Below are 24,042 nucleotides of genomic sequence, written 5' to 3'. Positions count from 1 at the left end.
GTCCCTGAAGAAAGTGTCACAAAATTAAGTAAATTAAGCTTCAGGATGCCCATTTTCATAGATAGATCATGTCAGACTTATGGTTATAGTCTAATGTTTTTATGTTTCTATTCTGTTTCATAAATATTTAAATACAAATTTGGATTTAATTTCAAAAGAGGTCACTGCTTATCAAATTGTTTGTATTTTGCAATTCACAAGTCAGGTTTGAGTGTCTAGGTTGTTTATATTTTATCTCTAGCTTTAGTTTGTTGTGCAAAACTTGGAATGGGAATATGCTTATGAGATGTTGCTTTATATAACTTTTATCTTCCATCACAGAAAACAGAAAGTACATTCCGGTTGAACAGGCGTGACCTTACACAGTGGGAATTTGCATCTTTAGTGGCATTGGAGTTTGGTTTGCATTTACCAACCTGGCATGTGACTCCGCATTATCAACGCTTACTCTTTGAATCTTGACGAAAACACAAGGCTGTCAACCATTCATTAACAGTGTAGAAAATTCCCATAGGGAGTTGGTAGGTGCATTGCATTAAAGGGATTTGAGTTTTCAATTTTTTGTTCATCTCATCCAGTCTTTTTTTATACATATGAATCAGTGACCAAAGAAAGAGGAATTTTTCTTTTTATTTGTATTTAAATAATCATTATGATTTATCAGTTAAGGAATGAATTTACAAATATTCCTACATAAATACATCCTGAGTCATTTACACAACTCCAAATATTTTATGTTTTTTTACCTGTCAGGGGTGAAGAAAGTAGACCATTCAATTTATTGTGAAGTACCGATACCAATGGTGGTTGTGATCACGGATAGACCATAGAAAGTTTAGAAGGAACCACCTCACTCATGCTCTTTTGCTAAGCTTGGAGTTTTGCTTACCTGCAGTCAGGGGTTGGTTTATGTCTACAGTAATTATCTTCATATAATCAATTTTCAAATGATTGCTTCTTTTACTATTTGTTTTTAAAGTTAAAAACATGCTAATGTCTTGGCCTTCCAGACTAGATAGCATTTTTGCTATCTATGTTGGTGGTGGTCAGTTCTTTTTTATACTTAAAAAAGCCCTGGAATAAAATCAAACACTCTCTTGAGCATGTGGCTCATTATAAAATGTTTGATTACTTAAGTGAAGAATAGGTTTTGGAAGTTCTTGGAGAGTGAAGGGACCATTGGCAGCTGGAACTACTCCTGTGTTAGTGCATGTCTTTTGTTTTAGGAGGCACATGCTTTTTCTTGAAGTCTCCTTTCTCCAAATCACTCGGCCTGTAATTAAATCTTTTCCCTCGAGCTACTTCGGTTTCTATCATATGTTATCTGCAAAATTTTTACTGGTAGTAAAGGAATGAATTACCTGTACTTTTGGTCCTGATCTGTTTACAACCAATTCAATTGAAATTACTGAGTCCCAGGTAATAGCTGGCCAGATATTTGCGAATGGTAAGGTGTGAGTTCCATTTATCCATACATTTATTGTTATAAAGCAGTTCAAGCAAACAGATATCACATTTCTGACCTATCATAGGTTGGCCTTCAAGGTTTGTCCTAATGAGAGGTGAAAATTGCAACAGTCAAAAGTTGCGGGCCAAAAAGATGTTTCAAAGAACCTTTGAAACAATGAAGGTGGTACTCTCTCATTCTCTATTTTTGACATAGATTTGGAAAGTGCCTTCCCATTGTTGAGTCTGTTATTTATGCTTGTAATAGGTAGCTGACACAAAAAGGAAAATAATATTTAACAGATATGAGTACACACTAGGAGACCACATATTAATGACATGCTTCCCATGTGTAACTTCAGGATCTCTGGTAACTATTTCCATTGTACTGATTGAGCATCATCAAATAGAGCAGTTTTGCTTCACATACTGCTTCTGTATGCTTGATGGTTCATATTGCAATGTGGAAAATTATGTAAGGACTGCAGAATTTTGCAGGTGAACCAACTCTGTGGGTCTGGAAAACACATTCTCATAGTTAAACTTTTTACATATTTGATCTCGTAGCCAAAATTGGCTCATTATATATAAACTAAATAATATTTAATAGGATTAAATCACTAGTGCTTGAAGATTTAATAGGATTAAATCACTCATGCCTGAAGACTAGCTAAATTTGTTTCTCTTTCTCAGAAGCTAGTTCACAAAGTACAGGTGGTTTGTAAGGTGTCCCTGGCTTATCCGTGTTGGTGGCTCCAGAAACGTGAGGTGATCAGTGAAATAGGACAAGACTTAGTTGACATTGGTATTTTTAGGGCTATATTTGAGCTTCCTATTCAAGTTCTCCACCACTTCTGTCATTTCAGTACTTTAAAATTAAAGGCCTTGAGATGTAAGGGTATTTTTTCTCAGATTCTAAGTTTTATAGCATAGTCAAGGAAGTAATTGCCATGTGGCGAGACAGCATGATGGCCTTACCCTATTTTCACAGCTAGGTAGGTGCCTGATCCACTTCTTTCTGACCTTCATCACTACAGGTTGTTAAGACAGAGTACCACACAGTTATGTTGGTTCCCAGTTTATGCCAAGGTAAAGTAATGAGTGTAAAAATGTTGTTAGTCGTCATAGTAACATAAGTTGAATTGTGTTAGACTTGTCATAGCATTTTGAATTCTGTGCATTATATCATTACAAGATGGAGGGTATTTCTCATAAAATACCATAGCCTCTTGAGAGCCCCATACAAACCTTCCAGGAATTTATTTTCCGTATGCTGAAGCATTATGTATTCCATTACCACCGGGACCACAGAGAATTTAATAAATTATTGCAGGGTTTATGGTGGTAACTTGCTGGCAGGTGTACCTGAATGAGAACCACTCTAATCCTCACCATTTCGCCTCGATGTACTCGATCATTTCACTGAAATTTCTTCAAAGAAAGACAGGCCACTATTCCAGTCCCATTCATAAACTGAAATTTTCAGCAAGTCATTTAAATCATTGTTGATTGGTCCTTCAGTTTTGTGGAGAATACTTATATCATGTTTATGTTTGATGAAGTGAACACATCTGTAGCATCATGCCCTTGTTGGTAAGATAGACCTTCCATAGCAGTGGATAATATATATTATAAGTGAACACCATAGTTACACTGTATTTGTTGGAAGTGTCACCTGTCAGTTCTAGTTTTCAGTTTTGTGCATGCTAGTAGCCATCTGATAGAATATTCCTGTGGCCCATTCTTCTTTAATTTGCAGATGTTACTCATTTCTAAAGTGGTTCCATGTTCCTAGCTCTATGTGAATAATATTAGATCCATCTGCCATAATGTGCTATGCACTTGGAAAATATAAGAATTTGTTTAGAGATGTACTGTAGTCATGAAACTGAAAGTAAAGTTTGTTTCGTGACATAAAAAATGATATCATTCAAGGAAATCATTTCTTTACCACTGTAAATTGAATAGGTCTAACTGCAGGACACCAACAAAATGAAGTGAGTGGGTGGAGATTGTCTCCCTCAAGACTTTTCAGACCTACATTGGTACTGCGCCAGTGGTTTGCAGAAAATTTAGCAGTCTGCTTTCTCCCCTGTTAGCAGTTAAAAATACATTTACACATGAAGGAAACGTATGCGTTGTGTAAGATTGTTTACAAATTTTTGGATATTGTGTATGATTTATTAGCAATAATTCGTATTTTTTTAGCAGTTTTTTTGTATTCTTTATGGATTTTCAGTCAGAAGTAGTGTCAGGATTTCATTTGTTAAAAGGTGTACTAGCACAGTACTATTATAAGATTTACTTCGGTAGAAATATTTTATTAGATCTATGTCAATCTGTAGTACATGAGAAAAACTGTTTTACATTGATATCCTAATGGAACCAATGCCCAGTTGCACATGTGTAAAATGGTTGAATCTATTTAGACTAGCTATTCCAATGACAAACTTGCTGCTGAAGTAGTTATGGAGGTTTTCCTACCATAGTTACAATGCAGTTCATTGTACATTAATCAACTGTTGATTCATTTTCAGTGTAAAATGTAATGCAGTCATTTCTTTCACACACTTGGAAGTATCATTTATTCTGTATATTACTGCACATTATTTTGATATGTGGGATAGTATTTTCGTGCACATAATTTTATTGCAAGTGATTTTTGATCTCTTATGATTACTTTTTTTATTAGCATTTTTACAGTGTATAAGATATAGAATTAATCTGTAAACCAATTTTCATGTTAAGTCTTGATTTATATAATTTTTCATTTTGTAGCGAGGAGTACTGATATATTATTAATGCATCCTTTCTTAACATTAAGCATATTTATGGGAGAATTTTCATTGTTATATCTTGATTGCCCTGCACTTGCTTTTTTTTTTTGTATCCTGAATCGTCAGTGCAGAGTTATCTATTTTTTTGTCTAGCTGTTGTGTTTACGTTATATGACAATGTAACTGATGATGCTAGTTTTTAGAGGCTAAGTAATAGTGCAATTACTTAATTTCTCTGTAATGGTAGTAAGTAGAAGAGTTAAAGTCCTTTGAAAGCAGAAAATATAGTAGATTCCTTTTCATGTATGCAAGGCTGCTTTCTTTCTGGTGGCTTGAGAGATGGAGTGTTCAAGCATTTGTCAGTGCTACTAGAATTGTGAATGGAGTGTTTAACATGTTTTCTTGTTTTAGGTAAGGGTTGTAAGATGAATCATTCTATGGTGGTCTCATTATGTTTGAAGTTTCTTGTTAAATTTTTCTGTATATGTAGTTGCTTCACAAAAGCTTTTAATTTACTTGGAGATTGCATCGTTTCATTACTGGATCATTTTTTGGCTTTGGTATTTGACACTTATAGTGCTAGTTTTGTCGTGCATGCATCATTGTGCCAAGTTTTACAGGGTGGCTTTATTGCTCTAGTCGTGTTCAGTTTGCTAAAGTATCAGTTCTTAGAAATTGAAATTTAATGAAAATTTAGGACTGGTTGGGAAAAGCCTTTTTCAAGGCACCCAGATGTTTTTTCTGTCTGAAGTTCCAAAGCATTGACTCCCTTAACACATGATGCTTGTGAAAGACGTAGTTGTATTTTCTTCAAATTGTTTTTTTCTGTGTACAGTACTTAACATTATGGATCTTCAAGTTTATTTATAACACTTTCTTGCAATCTTTGAACATGGGTGTGAGCATCCCTTCTCTGGGGTTCTTGGTCATTATAATCATAATGTGTTTTATTTATGTGGTTCTCAATGGAGCCAGTTGTACAATATGAAGCAATATGTATTTTATACTAGACTAATTCTTGTACAAGACTACATATTTTCATTTGTTGTTTTGTGCTAATTAATTTACTGGTAATGATGTTAGTATTCACAGTCAGTTCATTGGCCTCATAAATATTTTACAGTCAGTTCATTGGCCTCATAAATATTTTTCAGTTTTACAAGGATTATTTTCTTTAGCTGTTACAACATAAAAAGGATATTTGCCTTGCTTTGCTAAAACTAGTCACATAACTATCACGTTGCATTTCTTCATTTTGGTTGTAATCCTTACCTTGCAACTTATAAATCATGCATTTTTTGTGTTTCTTGTTTTGTTTAAAATTTCCGAAAAACAATGGATTTTAATATGTTTACATAATTCTGAAGGATTGGAAAAATAAGTTTTAGGATAAAACTTGCAGTGTATTTAGAAATGTATAAAAATATGAAGGTTCTGTGATGAATTACTATTTCAAAGAATGGAATACAGTTTTAAGGTTTATCTTTTTGGCAATAAAGGACAGTACCACAGGATAAAGCCAAGTGTCTTTAAAAAGCAGGTTTTGCTCTTTTGCTGGACAACCATTGAAAAGTGTTTTGCCCATTTTATTTTGTGAATCTAATGCTGTTGTCAGTTGGCACCCGTGTCTTTTTAAGAAACTTTTGGTTTTGTTGATTTGTGTATGTGGTATGATGTGATGGAATTAGTTGTTTAGTGAAGGCAAATATATTCATAATTTGAGGTTCCCTATGTGAAGAGCGTTGGTGGAGGTATTATATCTTGTGTCACTTGGTTTGTACAAGGATGTGTGAAGTATAATGTGTGATGAGGTACAAAAAGTTGTTTGTATTTATTGTTCAAAAATCAACTAAATCTGAAACAGAAGTTCAAACTTTTTTGTATTTAAGATTTTTCCAGGCTTATGGTTCGTTGTTTAATAAAAGCTGATAAAATCTCTGTTTACTGTAATGCTATTGGGTTTCGTAATTTTATTTCAAGAAATAAGTTCCTGGTAACAAATAATAACTGGTCGTAGACCGTGTGTACTTTTTCCAGTTCTGTTTCAGAGATAAACGTGTAATTGTCACCATTGCTTTCATGTTGTCTTTAAGTTGATATATATTTGTTCTACTGTATCTATTCTGTACCTGATATGATAGGTAGTGGGCCAAAGCTTCAATTTCTATCCAGTGGAAGATATGTTTTCTCGGCTTATTTTCTGACTTAAACCAAGATTTTCTTGGGCACCTTGTGCCACCCATACTACACTGCCAAATATTTAAAGCACAAATACTTTTAGTTTATGTACATCTCTTATTTACATAAATGTTACCTATCTTATTAAATGTTCATTCCTGATGGTATGACGTAGGTGTAAGGTTCATAATGCTTCGATCATTTGAAAAAATGAAATTTTAGGATGTATGCCAACCTTATGAAGTTTAAATTAATTCTCATTTGATTGATTGATTTAAATATTTGTAAGTGGTGTTAGAGGCTTTGCTACATTTTGTCATGTCTGCATATTTTTCTTGTCTATTTTTAATCATTATAGGTTAAATGCTTAGGTTAGAATTTCTTGTAGTTGTGACCCATTATCTATAACCTGAAGTACAATTACTGATGCTGTAAAGACTTTATAACAGTTTTAATGTGTATATTTTGGTGAGGGATCACTAATCTTGGAAGTGATAAGCATGTCGTTTTTGGTAATGGAATAGCTTCTGCAGAGTATGCACACAGCTACCATGATAGTCAAAAATATATATTACATGATATATCCAGTGTAATCTTTAAGTATTTATGTAAGAAGAATTCAAGAGAATTATTTATGGTTGTCAATTCAAAGTAACCACTTTTCAGCTTAACCTTGCTGCTGATGTAGTATCATTTTTTATCATATTTTATTACTACTGTTTTGCAGTTAAATTTCATAGTGTTAACTGTGCTTTTACATTTGCTGTTCCTTAATCATCCATCTGAATGATTGGCAAAAAAGCACCAGTAAAATGGAAGAATCAGTGGAAAAAAAAGGCACTAATTTCATAGTGTTAACTGTGCTTTTACATTTGCTGTTCCTTAATCATCCATCTGAATGATTGGCAAAAAAGCACCAGTAAAATGGAAGAATCAGTGGAAAAAAAAGGCACTAATGAAATCGTAAAAAAAATAATGTTGGTTATCTTGAATATGCTTGTAGAAAACTGACATTGACAACTGTTCATTTATTCTTTCGATAAGAAATGGTTCTACTTCAATGGATGAAGCAGCATTAACAAGAAATTTTGCTCTTTGCAAGCTCATGAGCTTCATATTTGTGTCTGCGATAGAAAGAGTACTTATATATATATATATATACTTTGTGCTCGACTGAAATTTTCCCCTGTGATGTGACGTGACGTGATTTACTTGCTTTAAAGGCCTTTATAAGGATAGTTTAAAACTATGGTCATCGTATTCACAGATTTCTATATTTTACAAAAAATCAGTATAATAAAAATAATTAGTGATTATGAACGAGGCTGTTTGATGTGCTTGCATGTTCCTTGCAGTGGTAGCTGTCAGAAATATTGTTCCCAAATGTTTGCAGTGGCCGTGACCTCTGTAATGGAACGATATGTACCTGAAAAAAATATATATATATATTTATCTACAGTATATTATGTAAATTAGTTTTTAGGAAATAGAATATGTAATGTTCTGTATATATACAGTCTAAATTCATAAATTATCAGGATTCTCAATTTATTTTCATGTCAGTTATATAACTCATAATTTATTAATCAAAGCTTCTGTCTTTTAAACAAGTACAGTTATATATGTCAAATGTAGTGGCTGCCTGTTATAAACAAGCAAGAGTACATTTCCTTTGCCAAGCTACAATCCCAAGATGTCTTCTGCTCTGTGATATGTTATAAAGTGCAATCAGGATGCATGAAATCAGCAAATGTGGTAAAGTAAACATATATGAACTGTGTTCATAAGTCTCTGTACTTAATGTTGTAAGTGTCTTCATAAGAAAAATGCATGATATTTATCACACTGGTAATTTACTTAGCCTTAGAAGGTTGTTGAATTACTTCAAAACTATATGCTTATTTGCCTATTTGTTATAAAAGCCTTATTGGTAGACCTATATATATAGTGCTGTTCATTTTATAGGGATAAAGATTGTAAAATCTTTCCCCTGTATGTGCAGTGTCTGCTCTTCCCAGAGAGAAGTTAACTGGTAGTTTGGGTAAGAGGAGGAGGGAGAGAGGTGTTCAGTGGCCTCTAATGCTGCCCAATTTCCCCCAGATATTTCTTTCTACCATCCTAAATGTAACAAACTTGTCAAGGGACAAGGAGTTGTGACACATTCAGCAGTTGTAAGACCTTACCTCTTAATTTTCCAGGTTAGTCCATCTTGATCCATCATGATCTGGCGAGTAAGAGAAGGTCATCCTTCTTTCTTTGGGGATACAGTTGCTGTTATGCAGTTTCTGCAGCCACATTAGCTTCTCCATAAGGAAGGAAGGGGATTACCTGGTTGCAGTAGCTCTTCTAGCAAATTTGTAGACATCTTCAGTGTGAAATACAACCATGGAATTTAGCTGCCTCCTTCTCCATCTCCTTCCTCGTCATTGTTGTCATCTCCAAGATTGTCTTTGTCCTCCTCCTCATCCCTGGACTCACTCAACAGCCTCACATTAGAAGTCCAGGTGGAATTCTCTCGTGCTCTTGTTGCACAACTTGTTCATTCTGTGCATGCATGGCCTCCAGACCTTCCTTTCAGTAAGTACCCTTACAGAGTGTTGGTATTGCAGGGCTCTCAATGAGCCAAATGATCATTCCCCTTCAGATCCTCGAAGATGTTGAACCTTGCTCGCAGGGTTTCAAAGATGATGGAGAAAGGCACCAGAAGTCATAAGGGACCAGTTGCTGAAGTTTTTCTCAAATGTCTGTCTGGAGTGAGAGGATTACTGGTACTGGAGTCAGGTATTCAAACCCTAACTTTAAGAAATAATTGTTGCATACTCTCTGTAAGTGGAATGACACAAGCTGTGTAGTAGTCTATCATTCATGCTTATACAGTTCAAGAAACATGTACTTGTAGTGCCTGCCTATCAGAGAAGTCTAAGGTCTTCCTATTTTTGCTTGCTATTGGGCTGTTACTTTTGAAACTTTTGAACCAAAGACAGCTTTACAGGTAGTTTTCCCACCTGAATGTCTTCCTAGACTTTCACTTCTATACACTAGAAGTGCTACCTGGTCAGTCTTTCTCCCGGGCTTTTGTCCTGAAAGAGAATCTACCTACTTCCTTCTAACAGGCAGGGCAAAATGGAAGTTGATCTTATCCCCAATTAGCAGTCAGCAGACAAAATACCCAGGTATGTCTGTAAGCACAGCAAACTTGATGTTATAGCTCTGTTTCCTGTCCAGGCAAAAACAGGCAGATCAGCTTTGGCAGGTTATGCTCAGCTACCTGTCTATCATCTCGTAGGGGCAGATTTCCTGCTCTCTCTTTTTGGTGAAGATGAAGCACCACCTTTGGATCTCCATTACTGTCTTTCCTGGTGCAAACCACAAGAGTGCTATGACAGTAAAACAAGAACCTGTAGGAGGAGTTAAGTGAAACTCTCCCTCCTGAAATGCATTGGTTTAAGGATGTGTTTTGAAGGAGGGCTAGGATTGTATGTGGGGGTCAGTGTTCAGGGAGCATGGAGAGCGTTGCTTCCCTCCGGGTTTACGAGAATGATTGATGAATACTCAGCAGTGCTTCTGTTTCAGCACAACTGTAGTTCACTCTGCTTTGGCTGTCTGCCAGTGGGGTAAGAAGCTGTCAAATTAGCTCAGTATTTAGGGTCGGTTTCTTAGGTACTGTATTATATAAAGTTAAAAAGAATGATCCAGATTTTATGCTGTCCACCATTTAACCTTTTGTTTTTTCTCCTTGTCAGGTGATCGACAAGGTGGTTTAGTTATTTTCAAATTGACTGGCTGGTGACTCTCAAATGGAGATCTGTCTCGAGGCTTGAGAATTGATTCATCAGGTCAAGGACTCCTTTTCCACTCTTGCTGAGGCTTGATTTCTTAAGGCTAGGCTATATTGGGTTGCCCTTAACAGTTAGGAATGCCTTCAGTCCATATGCCTTAGATTTCTCTCCACTTGATGGCAGTAACTTTTTTTTTTTTTTGCTCAGTTTTCCTCCATTGATAGTGTTCTTTTGAATGGAAGGTAAACTTGTCCTTCTCAGCCTAGCCCCAGCACATCACTAACCCATGGGTAAAGGACTGAGATTTTTTCTCTGAAAACAGTCAGTATGACCAACATATTCAGTGAAGATTAGCAGAGCAGAGAAAATTTATGGCATCTTATCTGGTCTCGGAGGGAAGGGCAAGTGGGTCTCTCTTTCCTAGTTATAATAATCTAGATAAATTCCATTATTCTGATCTGGATTTTACATTTTTTGCCATTTAACCTTTTGTTTTTCCCCCCCTTTGACAGGTGATCAACAAGGTTGATCAATCAGTCATTTTCAAATTGACTCCAGCTACTCCTTCTTGTTGATAGTCAGAAGCATCCACGGCTGGTAACTTATAAATGGAGATTCAGCAGGTCACGGATTCCTCGTTCACCCTTGCTTAGATTTGATTTCTTCAGGCTAGTCTATATATTGCTCAACAGTCAGTCAGTCTTCAGTAAGCAGGCCTTAGATTTTTCCCACTTGGTGGCATTAACATTATCTGACAGCATTTTTTTTGGTATGGCTCACTTTTCCTCCATTTATAGTGTTCTCTTGAATGGAAGGTAAACTTGTCCTTCACAGACTAACCCCAGCGCATTACGAACCCATGGGTAAAGGATTGAGAGTTTTTTTGTTTAAAATAGTATGACCAATACATTTTCAGTGAAGCGCAGCAAAGAACTTTTTTCTGGCAACCTGTCTCGTCTTGTAGGGAGGAGTGGGGTCAGCCTCTTTCTTTCTCTCAGTATACCCTTTGTTGGCCGAGTCGGTTGAGCTTCAGACTGTCACTCGAAGGGCTGGAGTTCAATTCCCGCGGCCGGCTGATGAAGAGTTAGAGGAATTTATTTCTGGTGATAGAAATTAATTTCTCGTTATAATGTGGTTCAGATTCCACAATAAGCTGTAGGTCCCGTTGCTAAGTAACCAATTGGTTCTTAGCCACGTAAAATAAGTCTAATCCTTCGGGCCAGCCCTAGGAGAGCTGTTAATCAGCTCAGTGGTCTGGTAAAACTAAGGTATACTTAACTTTCTCTCAGTGGAGTCTCAGGACTAGTCAGCTCCTGACAGGAGATTCAAGTTTTTTCTCTGACCCTTCTCAGGAAAATTTCATTTGGTGGTCCTTAGAGGTGCATAGGAACGAACTTCCTTCCTTTGGCTTTACAAGGTACAAATGAACTTTTGACTCCTCTGAGGAAGGAACATCACCCTCTGTATGTGTTCAAGGATACACAAAGTTGGTGTAAGATTGGCCATAGTCCTTTTCAGATGATCTTTGCAGTGTTCATGGCAGAAAGGTCATGTGTCTAGGTTTATAGGCATGACTTTCCACATTTTACTGAAGGGACATTGCCCACAGGGCATTAAATTCTTTCTTGGGTTGTTCTACAGGTTGTGTGGGCACCCAGCTTTGCCTGGACAGATTAGTAACTTGCCAGTACTTTAGCTTAGTGTATGTTTGAGGGCTAATACAGATTGACTGGACTCATGGGGGAGGGTGAACATTTCCACTCTGGATCAGTATCTAGGCTGAAGTATGAACTAGGTTAAGCTAGATAGAAGTGCCTGCACTTTGGCCTGGAGCCCTACTCCTCTACAATCAACCTTTTCACCAGACCAGGTGGTGGGTACAGAAGTTGTGACACCCTCTTGCAAAACTGACAGCATGACATTTCTGGGTACCAGTCAACACCAATCAGTTGACAGGAACTACCTCCCACTGTATGAATAAGTCTTCTGTTATAAAAGACGATGGTTTCTGTTTCAGTAGGAACAAACATTTATAACAGAAGATGGTTTGTGTTTCAGTAGGAACAAACATTTATAACAGAAGATGGTTTGTGTTTCAGTAGGAACAAACATATAAAGAAATTTTTTTTTTCCTGGTATACAAGCCAGAGTTATTTAAACCAACTTCAATTACTGTACTCTACTTGGTCCCTGCTACCCAAGGAAAAATGGCTTAAGGTCAGTAGCTGAGTGAGGGATATTCCCCCACTCACCCCCTCCCCTGTACTGTTTCACCAATTTAGTACTACTATATCTTGTTACAAAGTCCTATAACCATCTCAGCTTGCACTGATAGATACAGTTATAAAAGGCTCTGGTTTTTATACCCTGGGAAAAGACAAATGGCTAACGTTGTGTGATCCGGCAAATATAATTGGTTAGAAAATATTTTTGACCAAAGTGATACTGCCATTTCTAATCCTTCACCACCATTTCTGCAAATTAAGAAGAATTGCTTTTGGCCAGCCCTGTGAGAGTAAAAAGGTTTACCCAGGGGTCTGGTTAAGCTATTTATTAACCATCTGAGAACTGTAGTTTCACCAAGATTAGAAAATGGAGCTAAATAAAAATAATGTGCAAGACTCTAAAAAAAATGTAAGATTGCACAAGACCTAGCAATCTTCAGTATCTCAAATGGAAAAGCAAAGAAACATTATTAGCAAAAGCAAAAATATACTCATGGCCAAAAGTTCCAGTTCAAAATGTGAACAAGAGAGAGAATTACAATACTATGTACCCAAAAAATGCTAAAAAAAAAAAATGGATACAAGACCCAGCAAGTGCTTACTTTGCACAGACGCAACTATTGTGCATTTGCTGACCACCAAAATCTATAAACTATGGTCAAAACCATATTCGAAATCCAAGTAGTGCTCATATTATGTGCACAGCAGAATTAAAATTACAACAACCCAGATCACGATTGATTACAAGCCAAAACTAGACCTAAAACTGACCACCTAAGAGACAACTAGAACTAAAAAGTTTTAATGCACCATCCAGAGGGTTTACAGATAAAAATGGCAGCTAGTCAGAACCAAATAACACAAGATATATTAATAAAAGTACAGCTACAACCAATTAATGAATCTTACAGCTAGCATACCCAGCAGTATGAAGATACTAGTGACTACTTTTTCATAATAGTCAGAACCTAGAAAAATAATAAAAGAGTACAGGGGAACTTTGAAAGAAATACTAATAACGTGCAGGGACAACCAACTAATAAATCCTAAAAAGCAATGCAATATCCTGTAATCCCGAGAAAGAAATGTCTGAAAACCATAAATGAGGTTCTCAGTAACTTGAACTGTAATGATAATACCGATTATGAAAAAATTTGAAGATGGAACTGTATACAAGAGCAATAAAAAATAAAAAGGTCACTTAATGATGCTTTAGCACAGAAGACAAGTAGGCTCATATTAACAATGTCAAGACCTTAAATAAATAAACCAAAGCAACCAGAAGGTATGAAATTTCACCATCCACAGTTATCAAAAGAGATAGTGAGAGAAAACTAAGCAAACCACCAGGAAATGTTGAGAAGGTGTTGAGAAGAGTCCTTGGGTAGAGTTATGATGATGTGAATCTTGCCTCCAAGAGTGAGATAAAAATCTCTTCACCTTAACATTCAAAGCATCAAAGAAAGTAAAATGTACTGTACATAATGTACTGTACATAATGTACTGTACATAATGAAAATTAGGACAAAAGAATATTATATAAATTTTACAGCCCCTAAAGCTATTTCAGATTTTCAATATGAAGGGAGGGGAAGTTTCAAGTATCTATCGCATACTGCAAATGCCACGGATGTTTCTTAAAGAAACCAATTGTCCTCCTGGACCTCAATAAAAAATATCCGAAAGTGAACAATGCAGTTACCAACTTTGGTAATAACAAAATAATGGATAAATCAACAACACACAACAGACTACTTATGCACAGTATACCAGGAAAAAAAAAAAAAAAAAAAAAAGTTTCAAATAACATACAAATTTCACAGTACCTCATTATATGAAGATACTGTTCCTATAAACTGGCAGCTAGTTAGAAGTTTGGAAGACATTTGATACAAGAAGTACAGGTGAACCTTGAAAGTACAGATACGACCACCTAACGAATCTTAAAAAAAAATGCAATATACAGTTAACCCAATATATACAGTTATCCCAAAGAAGAAATATTGATTCAAAACGTAAATGAGCTTCTCAATAACTTGCACTGTTACAATAGTACTGATTATAAAAGAATATTGAAGAGAGAACCGTATAAAACATCTAATAAAAGGTCACTTAATAATGCCTCGCCTCAAAAGACATCATCTCATTAATGTTAAGGCCTTAAATATGTAAATCAAAGCAGCAGGTATGAAATCTCGCCATCCAGTGATAGTGATCAAAAGATATAAGGAAAGAGGAACTAGGAAAAATAGCGAGAAATTTTGAGAAAACCTCTCGAGTAAAGTGATGATGATTTGAATCTTGCATCCAAGATTGAAATAGAAATCTCTTCACCTAAACAACATTTTAACATCAGAGAAAATAATGAAATGGACATAAAAATTAGTAAAAAAAGAACATTAAATTCCACAAACTCCTCAAGCTACGCCAGACTTTCAATTTACATTGAAGGAAGGGAAGTTTTAGGTATCTCTCACAACCCACACTACGAATGCCTCGGATGTTTCTCAAAGAACTTAAGTGTCCACCTGGACTATAATGAAATACCCATAAGCGAATCAATGTATTTTACCAACTTTGTGGCAATAACAGAATAGCACAAATAATGGATAAATCTAAAACACACAACAGACTGCTTATGCACAGTATGCCAGTAAAGTAAAAGAAAAAATAGTTTCATAATACATATGAAGTTTTCAGTACGTCGAAGTATGAAGATACCAGTGCTAAAATGTGGAAGCTAGTCAGAACTTTTGAAAGAATGTTTAATTAGGACGTCCTGTGAACGCTGAAGACTGAACCACCACCAATAGTTGAGTGAGGGATATTCCCCCACTCACCCCCTCCCCTGTACTGTATCACCAATTAACTACTATATCTTGTTACCAAGTCCTATAACCATCTCAGCTTGCACTGATAAAACTGATATATACAGTTATAAAAGGCTCTGGCTTTTATACCTTGAAAAAGACAAACAGCTAACATTGTGATCTGGCAAATATATTTGGTTAGAAAATATTTTTGACTAAAGTGATACTGCCATTTCTACTGTAATCCTTCACCACCATTTCTGCGAATTAAGAAGAAATTCCTTGGGCCAGCCCTGTAAGAGTAAAAAGGTTTACCCAGGGGTCTGGTTAAGCTATTTGTTAATCATCTGAGAACTGTAGTTTCACCAAGATTTGAAAATGGAGCTAAATAAAAATACTGCGCGAGATTCCCTAAAAAAAAAAAAAAAAAAATGTAAGAGTACACAAGACCCAACAATCTTCAGTGTCTCAAATGGAAAAGTAAAGAAACATTATTAGCAAAAGCAAAAATAAACTCAAGGCCAAAAGTTCCAGTTCAAAATGTGAACAAGAGAGAAATTACAATACCATGTACCCAAAAAATGCTAAAAAAAAAAAAAAAAAATAATGGATACAAGACCCAGCAAGTGCTTGCTTTGCACAAACACAACTATGTGCATTTGCTGAACACCAGAATCTATAAACTGTCGTCAAAACCATAATTCAAGATCCAAGGAGTGCTCGTATTATGTGCACAGCAGAATTAAAATTACAACAACCCAGATCACGATTGATTACAAGAAGCCAAAACTAGACCTAAAACTGACCTCTTAAGAACCTAAACTAGAACTAAAAGTAAGAAGTTTTAATGCCCCATCCAGAGGGTTTACAGATAAAAATGGCAGCTTGTCAGAACCTTGAAATAACACAAGACACATTAATAAAAGTACAGCTACAACCAATTAATGAATCTTAAAGATAGCTTATCTCACAGTATGAAGATACTACTGACTACTTTACGTACTGGTCAGAACCTAGAAAGAAATAATAAGAGAGTACAGGTGACCTTTGAAAGAAATACTAATAAAGTGCAGGGACAACCAACTAATGAATCTTAAAAAGCAATGCAATATCCGGTAATCCCGAGAAAGAAATGTCTCAAAAGCATAAATGAGGTTCTCAGTAACTCGAACTGCAACAATAATACCGATTATGAAAAAATTTGAAGAGGAAACTGTAAACAGAGCAATAAAACATCAAATAAAAAGATCACTTAGTGATGCTTTAGCACAGAAGACAAATAGGCTCATGTTAACAATGTCAAGACCTTAAATAAATAAACCAAAGCAACCAGAAGGTGCGAAATTTCACCATCCAGTGTTATCAAAAGATAAAGTGAGAGAAAACTAAGCATACCACCAAGAAATGTTGAGAAGAGTCCTTGGGTAGTGATGATGATCTGAATCTTGCATCCAAGATTGAGATTAAGAATCTATTCAACTTAACATTTAAAACATCAAAGAAAATGAAATGGACTGTACATAATGAAAATTAGCACAAAAGAATATTAGATAAATTCTACAACTCCTCAAGCTATTTCAGATTTACAATTTGAAGGGAGGGAAGTTTCAAGTATCTATCACATACTGCAAATGCCACGGATGTTTCTAAAAAAAACCAAGCGTCATCCTGGGCCTCGATAAAATATCCGAAAGTGAACAATGCAGTTACCAACTTTGGTAATAACAGAATAGCGGATAAATAAAAAATACACAACAGACTCCTTATGCATACAGTACACCAGGAATAAAAAAAAAGTTTCAAATACCAATTTCACAGTACCTCATTATATGAAGATACGGTTGCTATAAAGTGGCAGTTAGTTAGAACTTTGGGAGACATTTGATACAAGAAGTACAGGTGAAACTTGAAAGAAATTCTAATAAAGAAGTACAGATACGACCACCTAATGAATCTTTAAAAAAATGCAATATACAGTTATCCAGATGAAGAAATATTGATTAAAAACATAAACGAGGTTTACAATAACTTACACTGTTGCAATAGTACTGATTATACAAAAATATTGAAGAGGGAACCCTAAACAAAGACTACAAAACATCTAATAAAAGGTCACTTAATAATGCCTCGCCACAAAAGACAAATCATCTCATTAATGTCAAGGCCTTAAATATATAACAAACCAAAGCAAAAGGTATGAAATCTCACCATCCACAGTAATTAAAATATATTGGGAGAGAGGAACTAGGCAAAATACCAAGAGATTTTGAGAAAACCTCTCGGGTAAAGTGATGATGAATTGAATCTTGCATCCAAGATTGAAATAGAAATCTCTTCACCTAAACAACATTTTAACATCAGAGAAAATGAAATGGACATAAAAATTAGCCAAAAAGAATATTAGATAAATTCCACAAACTCCTCAAGCTACTCCAGACATTCAATTACATTGGAGGAAGGGGAGTTTCAGGTACCTCTCACAACTCACACTACGAATGCCTCTGATGTTCCTCAAAAAAATTAGTCCACCTGGACTATGATCAAATGTCCATAAGTGAATCAATGTATTTTACCAACTTTGTGGCAATAACCGAATAGCACAAATAATGGATAAATCTAAAACACACAACAGACTGCTTATGCACAGTATACCAGTAAAGTAAAAGAAAAAATAGTTTCATAATACATATGAAGTTTTCAATACCTAGAAGTATGAAGATATCAGTGCTAAAATGTGGAAGTTAGTAAACTTTTGAATGAATTATTAATTAGGACGTACTGTGAACACAAAGACTGAACAAGAACCAAATAGTGAATCTTAAAGTAATAAAAGATCTAGGAATCCTGAGGAACAAATATTGTCTTGAAACAAATGAGATTCTTAATGACTTGCAACGTAATGTTACGAAAAATCTGAAGGAGCTGTAAAAAAACAAGAAAACATCAAATAGAAAGTCACTTGGGAACGTCTCACCACAAAAGAAATAAGCTCTTTTTAATAATCCAAATCTGTTGGTAACACCTTAAATTTAAAACAATCCAAAGCAACCAGAAGGCAATATTTCACCATCCCCAGTCATCAAAAGATGCAGGGATTTAAAACTAAGCAACCTACCAAGAAATGTTGAGAAGAGCACTCAGAAAGTGGTGATGACAAGAATTTCGCGTCCAAGAGTGAGAAAAAAATCTCTATCTCAACATTAAAAAATATTTATTCAACAGAAAATTAAAATTAGCACAAAAAAATCACAGATAAACCCGGCAACTCCTCAAGCTATTCCAGTTTTTCAATTCACATGGAAGGAGGTTAAGTTTTAGGTATCCATCAACGTACCTCAATGAAACATCGGTAAGTGACCAATTTAATTACCAATTTTCGTAAATTTTCAAGCAAGGATGCAATGCATTACTTCCCTAACGGTATTCTCCATGCATTTTATCTCTTTATTAATTTATCAATTTATTTTCTTTAATAAGTGAGAACTCTTCTTTCTGTATTTCCCTTTACCTCCTCTCGTTATCTAATGAGCACCTTATTCTTTGGAAGCTTGAATTTCAAGTCAGTGGCCCCTGTGGGCTTGTTCCATATGAATAGGGTTCCTCTTCTGAGTAATAATAATAATAATAATAATAATAATAATAATAATAATAATAATAATAATAATAGAATAGCACAAATAACATTTATGACATATCAAAAACACAAAACAGACTGCTTATGCACAGTATATACCTCTCTCCCTGCCTCCTTTCTTATTTTCTGGGTCTCTTCATCTTGTTCTCCATCCATTCCAACTCCCTCTTTTCACTGTCTCCTCGGTACTGAATGGCTAAAAGAATCCCAGTGCTTGGTTTTGCGGCGTAAATTTCATGAAATTAATTATGCGCTGTATACCTGAAACAGAAATGGGAAGCCTTTAATTGGAACCCAAAAAGTAATTAACAAATGCCCGAATGACTATGTAATAACAAAATAAAAATTACAACTTAAGATACATAGCCTATAAGCGAAGATATGTTTATTCAAATTTCTTAAAAAATATTGTAAAGCAGGCAATCAAATTAACTTTACAATTCTTACGTAGATTTCAATTCTTATATAATCCAATGGAAGTTAAACGGACTCTTCAGGAAAATCTGTTTAGGCCGAGTTCAGCGATTAGCAGAGCGTAGCCCCATGAGTTTGGCTCTTCAACACGTTAGACAATACAACAAACAAATTAGAAATCACCAATTAGCTAATCAGAACTGACAATGGACTTGGAACAGCAATAAATCTCCATAAAATCACACACTGTATGACAAAAAAGTTATGTAAAACTCTTTATACCAATATTCCACAATAACAACAACCAAATATGAACCATCCAAGCTATTCCAATACATTTAATTTACAAAACATCGTAAACTTGTAATCATGGCCATTACTGTTGCTCGCCGACTTGAACGAGCACAGCCCTCTTTGTTACTGAAGTCAACAAAAATCCAGATATTGGCGGTTCACAAGTGAAGCAAGTAACGATATCTTATGCTGTTCATATGAAGATGACACCAGCAAATTTTACAGTCGCCCATCAGTAGATCTTGTTTGAAATGCCTAAACTGTAATTAGTCAATTTCAGTGGCATGTTTTAGACCCACCACATCTTTGTGACCATTTTTCAATAATGACACCTTACAAACATGATCAAATAACTAGGGAAAAACATACTTTACATAAAAGACAGATTCTAGCTCACAACCTTTTCAAAGATCACAATGAAAAACTTGACACCAGTTTTACAACAAATGCTGCAGACAAGTGCATACCAAAATCTCCTAGTAATAGGTAAGAGAAGGTACCATGGTCCTCAGAGGATTTATCAAAATAAACCCAAAAGAAAACGTGACACACTAGATCATTTAAAGGGAAGACTCAATAACCTCTTGAAGTCTAACCCCCTCCAAGCCAACAAATACCAAAAACAGTCAATTTACCCATGTGTACTGTATAAATTGATTAAAATCGATATGCAGCAGATTATCAGCAAAATTTAGACAAGAGGCGATGAAATGAAAAATAATTTCTCTGAAACAGGGTTGTATATCGCTATAACATTGCGTAATAAACCAATGTAATAGGAAATTAGTAAAAAAAAAAAACTATAAAAACCAATGGATGCATAACCACAAAGACATACTTTAGTATACTGTATAAGGAAAAAAGATTCCTCGATACATTTGAAATATCACCTCGAGAAAAACTCGAAAATAGGAGCGAGCAAAATCACGTCTCACACAGCATCTATCTATCTATCTATCTATTTATCTATCCATCTATCCATCTATTTATATATATATATATATATATATATATATATATATATATATATATATATATATATATATATATATATATATATGGATGTGTGTCTGAGTGTGTGGATGTATTTATGTATGTGTATGTGTGTGTGTGTGTGTGTGGATGTATGTGTGTGTGAAATGCATTGAAAATTTCAACCAAGCTTGGTATACATATGACTTACCATCTGGGAAAGAACACTGGCACCAAAGGGGTTGGGGGTTGGGAATGGGGTGTGAAGGGGGTGACATGTAAAAATAATTGAAAACAACAGATATTAGTGTCTAATCCTTAGTTTTTCAGGTCACTGAGATGAAAAGTGACACTCCTGATGCCCTTCAAATCCAAATTCTGCTCCGATAGGGAAGGGGGAGAGAAGGGGGTGGGAAGGCGACAAAAATAACCGAAAATGACAGATATTAGTTTTTGAGGTCGCCGAGATGATTAGTGACCTTCCCCATGCCCTTTAAATAAGACCAAATTCAGCCTAATAGGTAGGGGGTTGAGAAGAAGTGGGAAGGGTGTGACATGTAAAAAATAACCCAAAACGACAGATATTAGTGTCTGATCCATAGTTTTTGAGGTCTCTAAGATGAATAGTGATAGTCCTGATGCCCCTCAAATCCAAATGCAGCCCCAATAGGAAGGGGAAAAGAAGGGGGTGACGTAAAAATAACAGAAAACGACAAATATTTGTGTCTAATCCATAGTTTTTGAGGTTGCCGAGATGAATAGTGACACTCCTGATGTCCCTCAAATCCAAATGCAGCCCCGATAGGAAGGGGGATAAGAAGGGGGTGACGTAAAAATAACAGAAAACAACAAATATTTGTGTCTAATCCATAGTTTTTGAGGTTGCCGAGATGAATAGTGACACTCCCGATGCCCTTTAAGCCCAGATTCAGCCCAGACAGGGAGGGGATGAGAAGGGGTGGGAAGGGGGCGACATGTAAAAATAGCCCAAAATGACTGATATTAGTGTCTGATCCATAGTTTTCGAGGTCGCTGTGATGAATAGTGATGCTCCCGATGTCCTTTAAGTCCAAATTCAGCCTCAATAGGGAAGGGTGAGAAGAGGTGGGAAGGGGCGACGTAAAAAATAACCGAAAAAGAGATATTGGTGTCTAACCCATAGTTCTTGAGGTCCCCGAGATGAATAGTGACACTCTTGATGCCATTTAAGTCCAAATTCAGCCCTGATAGGGATGGGGGTGAGATAGGTCTATTCTTATTCGCTACATTTACGGTTCTTTAAGTGTCATTCATACCCAACAAGCTGAATTATTGCAAAATATCATCAGAACCAATGTTTGAAGTCCTACATGACTTCTGAATTTTTCTAGTAGGCTACTCCCTACTTACTCTGATAGCTCCTAGTTGTATAAATTAATAACTTGGATCACAATTGCTTAATAACATACTTTTGAATGGATGTTTAATAACAAACTTCTGAATAGGGTAGACCTATAGGGTGGCTCCGCATCACCGACGGCACTATAACTTGACTTTTTCTACAGTGTTTTGGTTGCTAATTATGAATTTACCCTTCATTTTTGGCGCTGGAGTCTAATTAACCTGTAATTAACCCCCGAAGTCCATCCAACAAGGGGTTTCCATACGCGATCTTCACAAGACAGAGCACGGGGTACGTCTGTTTCAAACGGCTCATATCCCGTCCGGCAAGTGCAATAACTTGTTAACATATGGGTACCCAACCCCCCAGGGCCAATACTAAACACGGCAAAGGGACATTCCATTTGGCCGACAACAAACAGATGCACCGCCAGTATCAGAACCCCTAAAAGTGTAGAAAAAACCAGTTGAAAAGGTAAAAACAGGCTCGGAGCTAATATATAGAATTACCAAATCAATTAATGCAAGAGCTATCACTAGGCACCTGTTGCACAAGTGACAGTGACTTATATTCTATGTAATTAAAACTGACAAGCAGCCTCTTCCAGCTGACACAAGAATCAAAATTCTTTTCACTTTACTTTTATACTTAAGAAGTGGCATGCAAATGGACTTCTCAACAAGCTTTGAGGTTTATAAGCATTGGTCTACAGTGTCATTCTCTTTCAGGGAATCTAAATGGCATATCATTCCAAACAATGTCTCTACATAGCCTGCTTGGAGTGAAAAACCCAAGATTGCAATTCACTTTGACTTTTGCTCTCACATCATTTAAAAGACTATGTCATCAAACATAGTTCCGCGTCCAATCCATAATGTTTGAGCTTCAAACCTAATTTCAGTTTAACGGTCAGCTCTGAAAAGTCATCCTTCACATTATGGATTCTTGTAACCTGGCCACAAATTAGCACCCTTTCCAAAACAAGAATATTCAGATCTGAAGTCACTTTGTTGTTAGACAAGTCAATAAATACCAAAAAAGAAATGTATGCTTATGATAATTGAAAATAAGTAAACTTAGAATTTATAGGAAATAAATCTATGGAGTGTAAATTAGTAGTGCTACCAGCACACCAACAACGTCGAAATACCCAGGGAAATCGAGGTAAGCATAACCTAAACACATTAACCAACCTAAGCAAGCATATGACAAACTTCTTGGAAGTTCTTGGAAAACCTCTAGACTAAATTGGCAAAATGCTTTAAATAATTTGTATTCAGGGAAAACCTTAACTTAGAAAACTTGTAGCCACCACAACTAACCAGATTCCACAGGAGAATAACCTATCTGATATTTCTCAAGTAGAGGAAGTTTCAACCTGTGCCACAATCACTGGGAACTTACAAAATTAGAGGAGATGTCCTTGACTTCTTGTTGCCACCAAGTAATCCTTGACTACTGCGAGAAGAAGTATAACTTGAACAGTGCTAGAACGCTCACACTTGGAATTTGTCACTAGTCATATTGCCATAGTGAGGACTGAGGGGGACCGGATAAGTGGTGTTCACTATATAGTCTAGGCCACAAGAGTAATCCTGGAGGTTGGCCAACTATGGAGAGTGCTCGGCAATCTGGAGATTCCATTTTTCAATATCCCCCTCGGTCAAAAAGAAACAAAAAATACTGGAGATGAGATGCTGCTTCCCAAGCAGTATAACAGATTAAAGTTCCTAGCCTGGCTCAACCCAACTGTCTAGTGTCTCGAATGAGTCAAGGAAGCATTCCGGAAATGAAACTGAAAAGTAAATAAAGCAAACCAGCAGAGTCATCTATTGATTAGTGAATAAACTAACGTTACTGTGTATGTGAATGCTTAACATTATAAAATTTTAAATCACTGCATTTAAAGTTAACCTTAAAACTAATGATTTCGTATGAAGATAAGAAAATTATTCTACACACCCGACTTTAATATTTGAAATTTCTCTTGTATTAAATGCACATTTTTCGTTTTCCGTTCGCGCAAGTCATTCTTTCCGTTTTGCATCGCAATATACGCATTTGTCATGATGTACTGTAGAGCACCCTTGAAACTTATCCTGAAATAGTGAACACTGACTTTTCGTCACACA

The 24,042-nt window shown here is 35.8% G+C and overlaps 1 protein-coding gene and 1 long non-coding RNA gene across 5 annotated transcripts in view; one reads left to right on the top strand and one right to left on the bottom strand.

Annotated features, from left to right (window-relative positions):
* The window catches only part of LOC136843374 (CDK5 and ABL1 enzyme substrate 2-like), a 60,453-nt gene extending 52,207 nt beyond the window's left edge, over positions 1–8,246 (top strand). For all 4 annotated transcript variants that reach the window (XM_067111721.1, XM_067111722.1, XM_067111723.1 and 1 more), the window contains one exon: positions 322–8,246. In XM_067111721.1, coding sequence (XP_066967822.1) covers positions 322–462 — 141 coding nt within the window. In that variant the 3' untranslated portion in view covers positions 463–8,246. The remainder of the gene's footprint in view (positions 1–321) is intronic.
* On the bottom strand, positions 7,701–23,740 carry LOC136843377 (uncharacterized). The gene is made up of 3 exons (XR_010854533.1): positions 23,315–23,740; positions 18,949–19,110; positions 7,701–7,827 (listed from the first exon to the last, which is right to left on the bottom strand). It is a non-coding gene; the product is annotated as an uncharacterized lncRNA (long non-coding RNA).
* Between the last annotated feature and the right edge of the window lie 302 nt (positions 23,741–24,042).

The sequence above is a fragment of the Macrobrachium rosenbergii genome, chromosome 11 (genome assembly GCF_040412425.1).
Source record: "Macrobrachium rosenbergii isolate ZJJX-2024 chromosome 11, ASM4041242v1, whole genome shotgun sequence".
In the NCBI taxonomy this organism is placed as follows: Eukaryota; Metazoa; Arthropoda; class Malacostraca; order Decapoda; family Palaemonidae; genus Macrobrachium; species Macrobrachium rosenbergii.
This window is presented reverse-complemented; position numbering and strand designations above follow the sequence as displayed.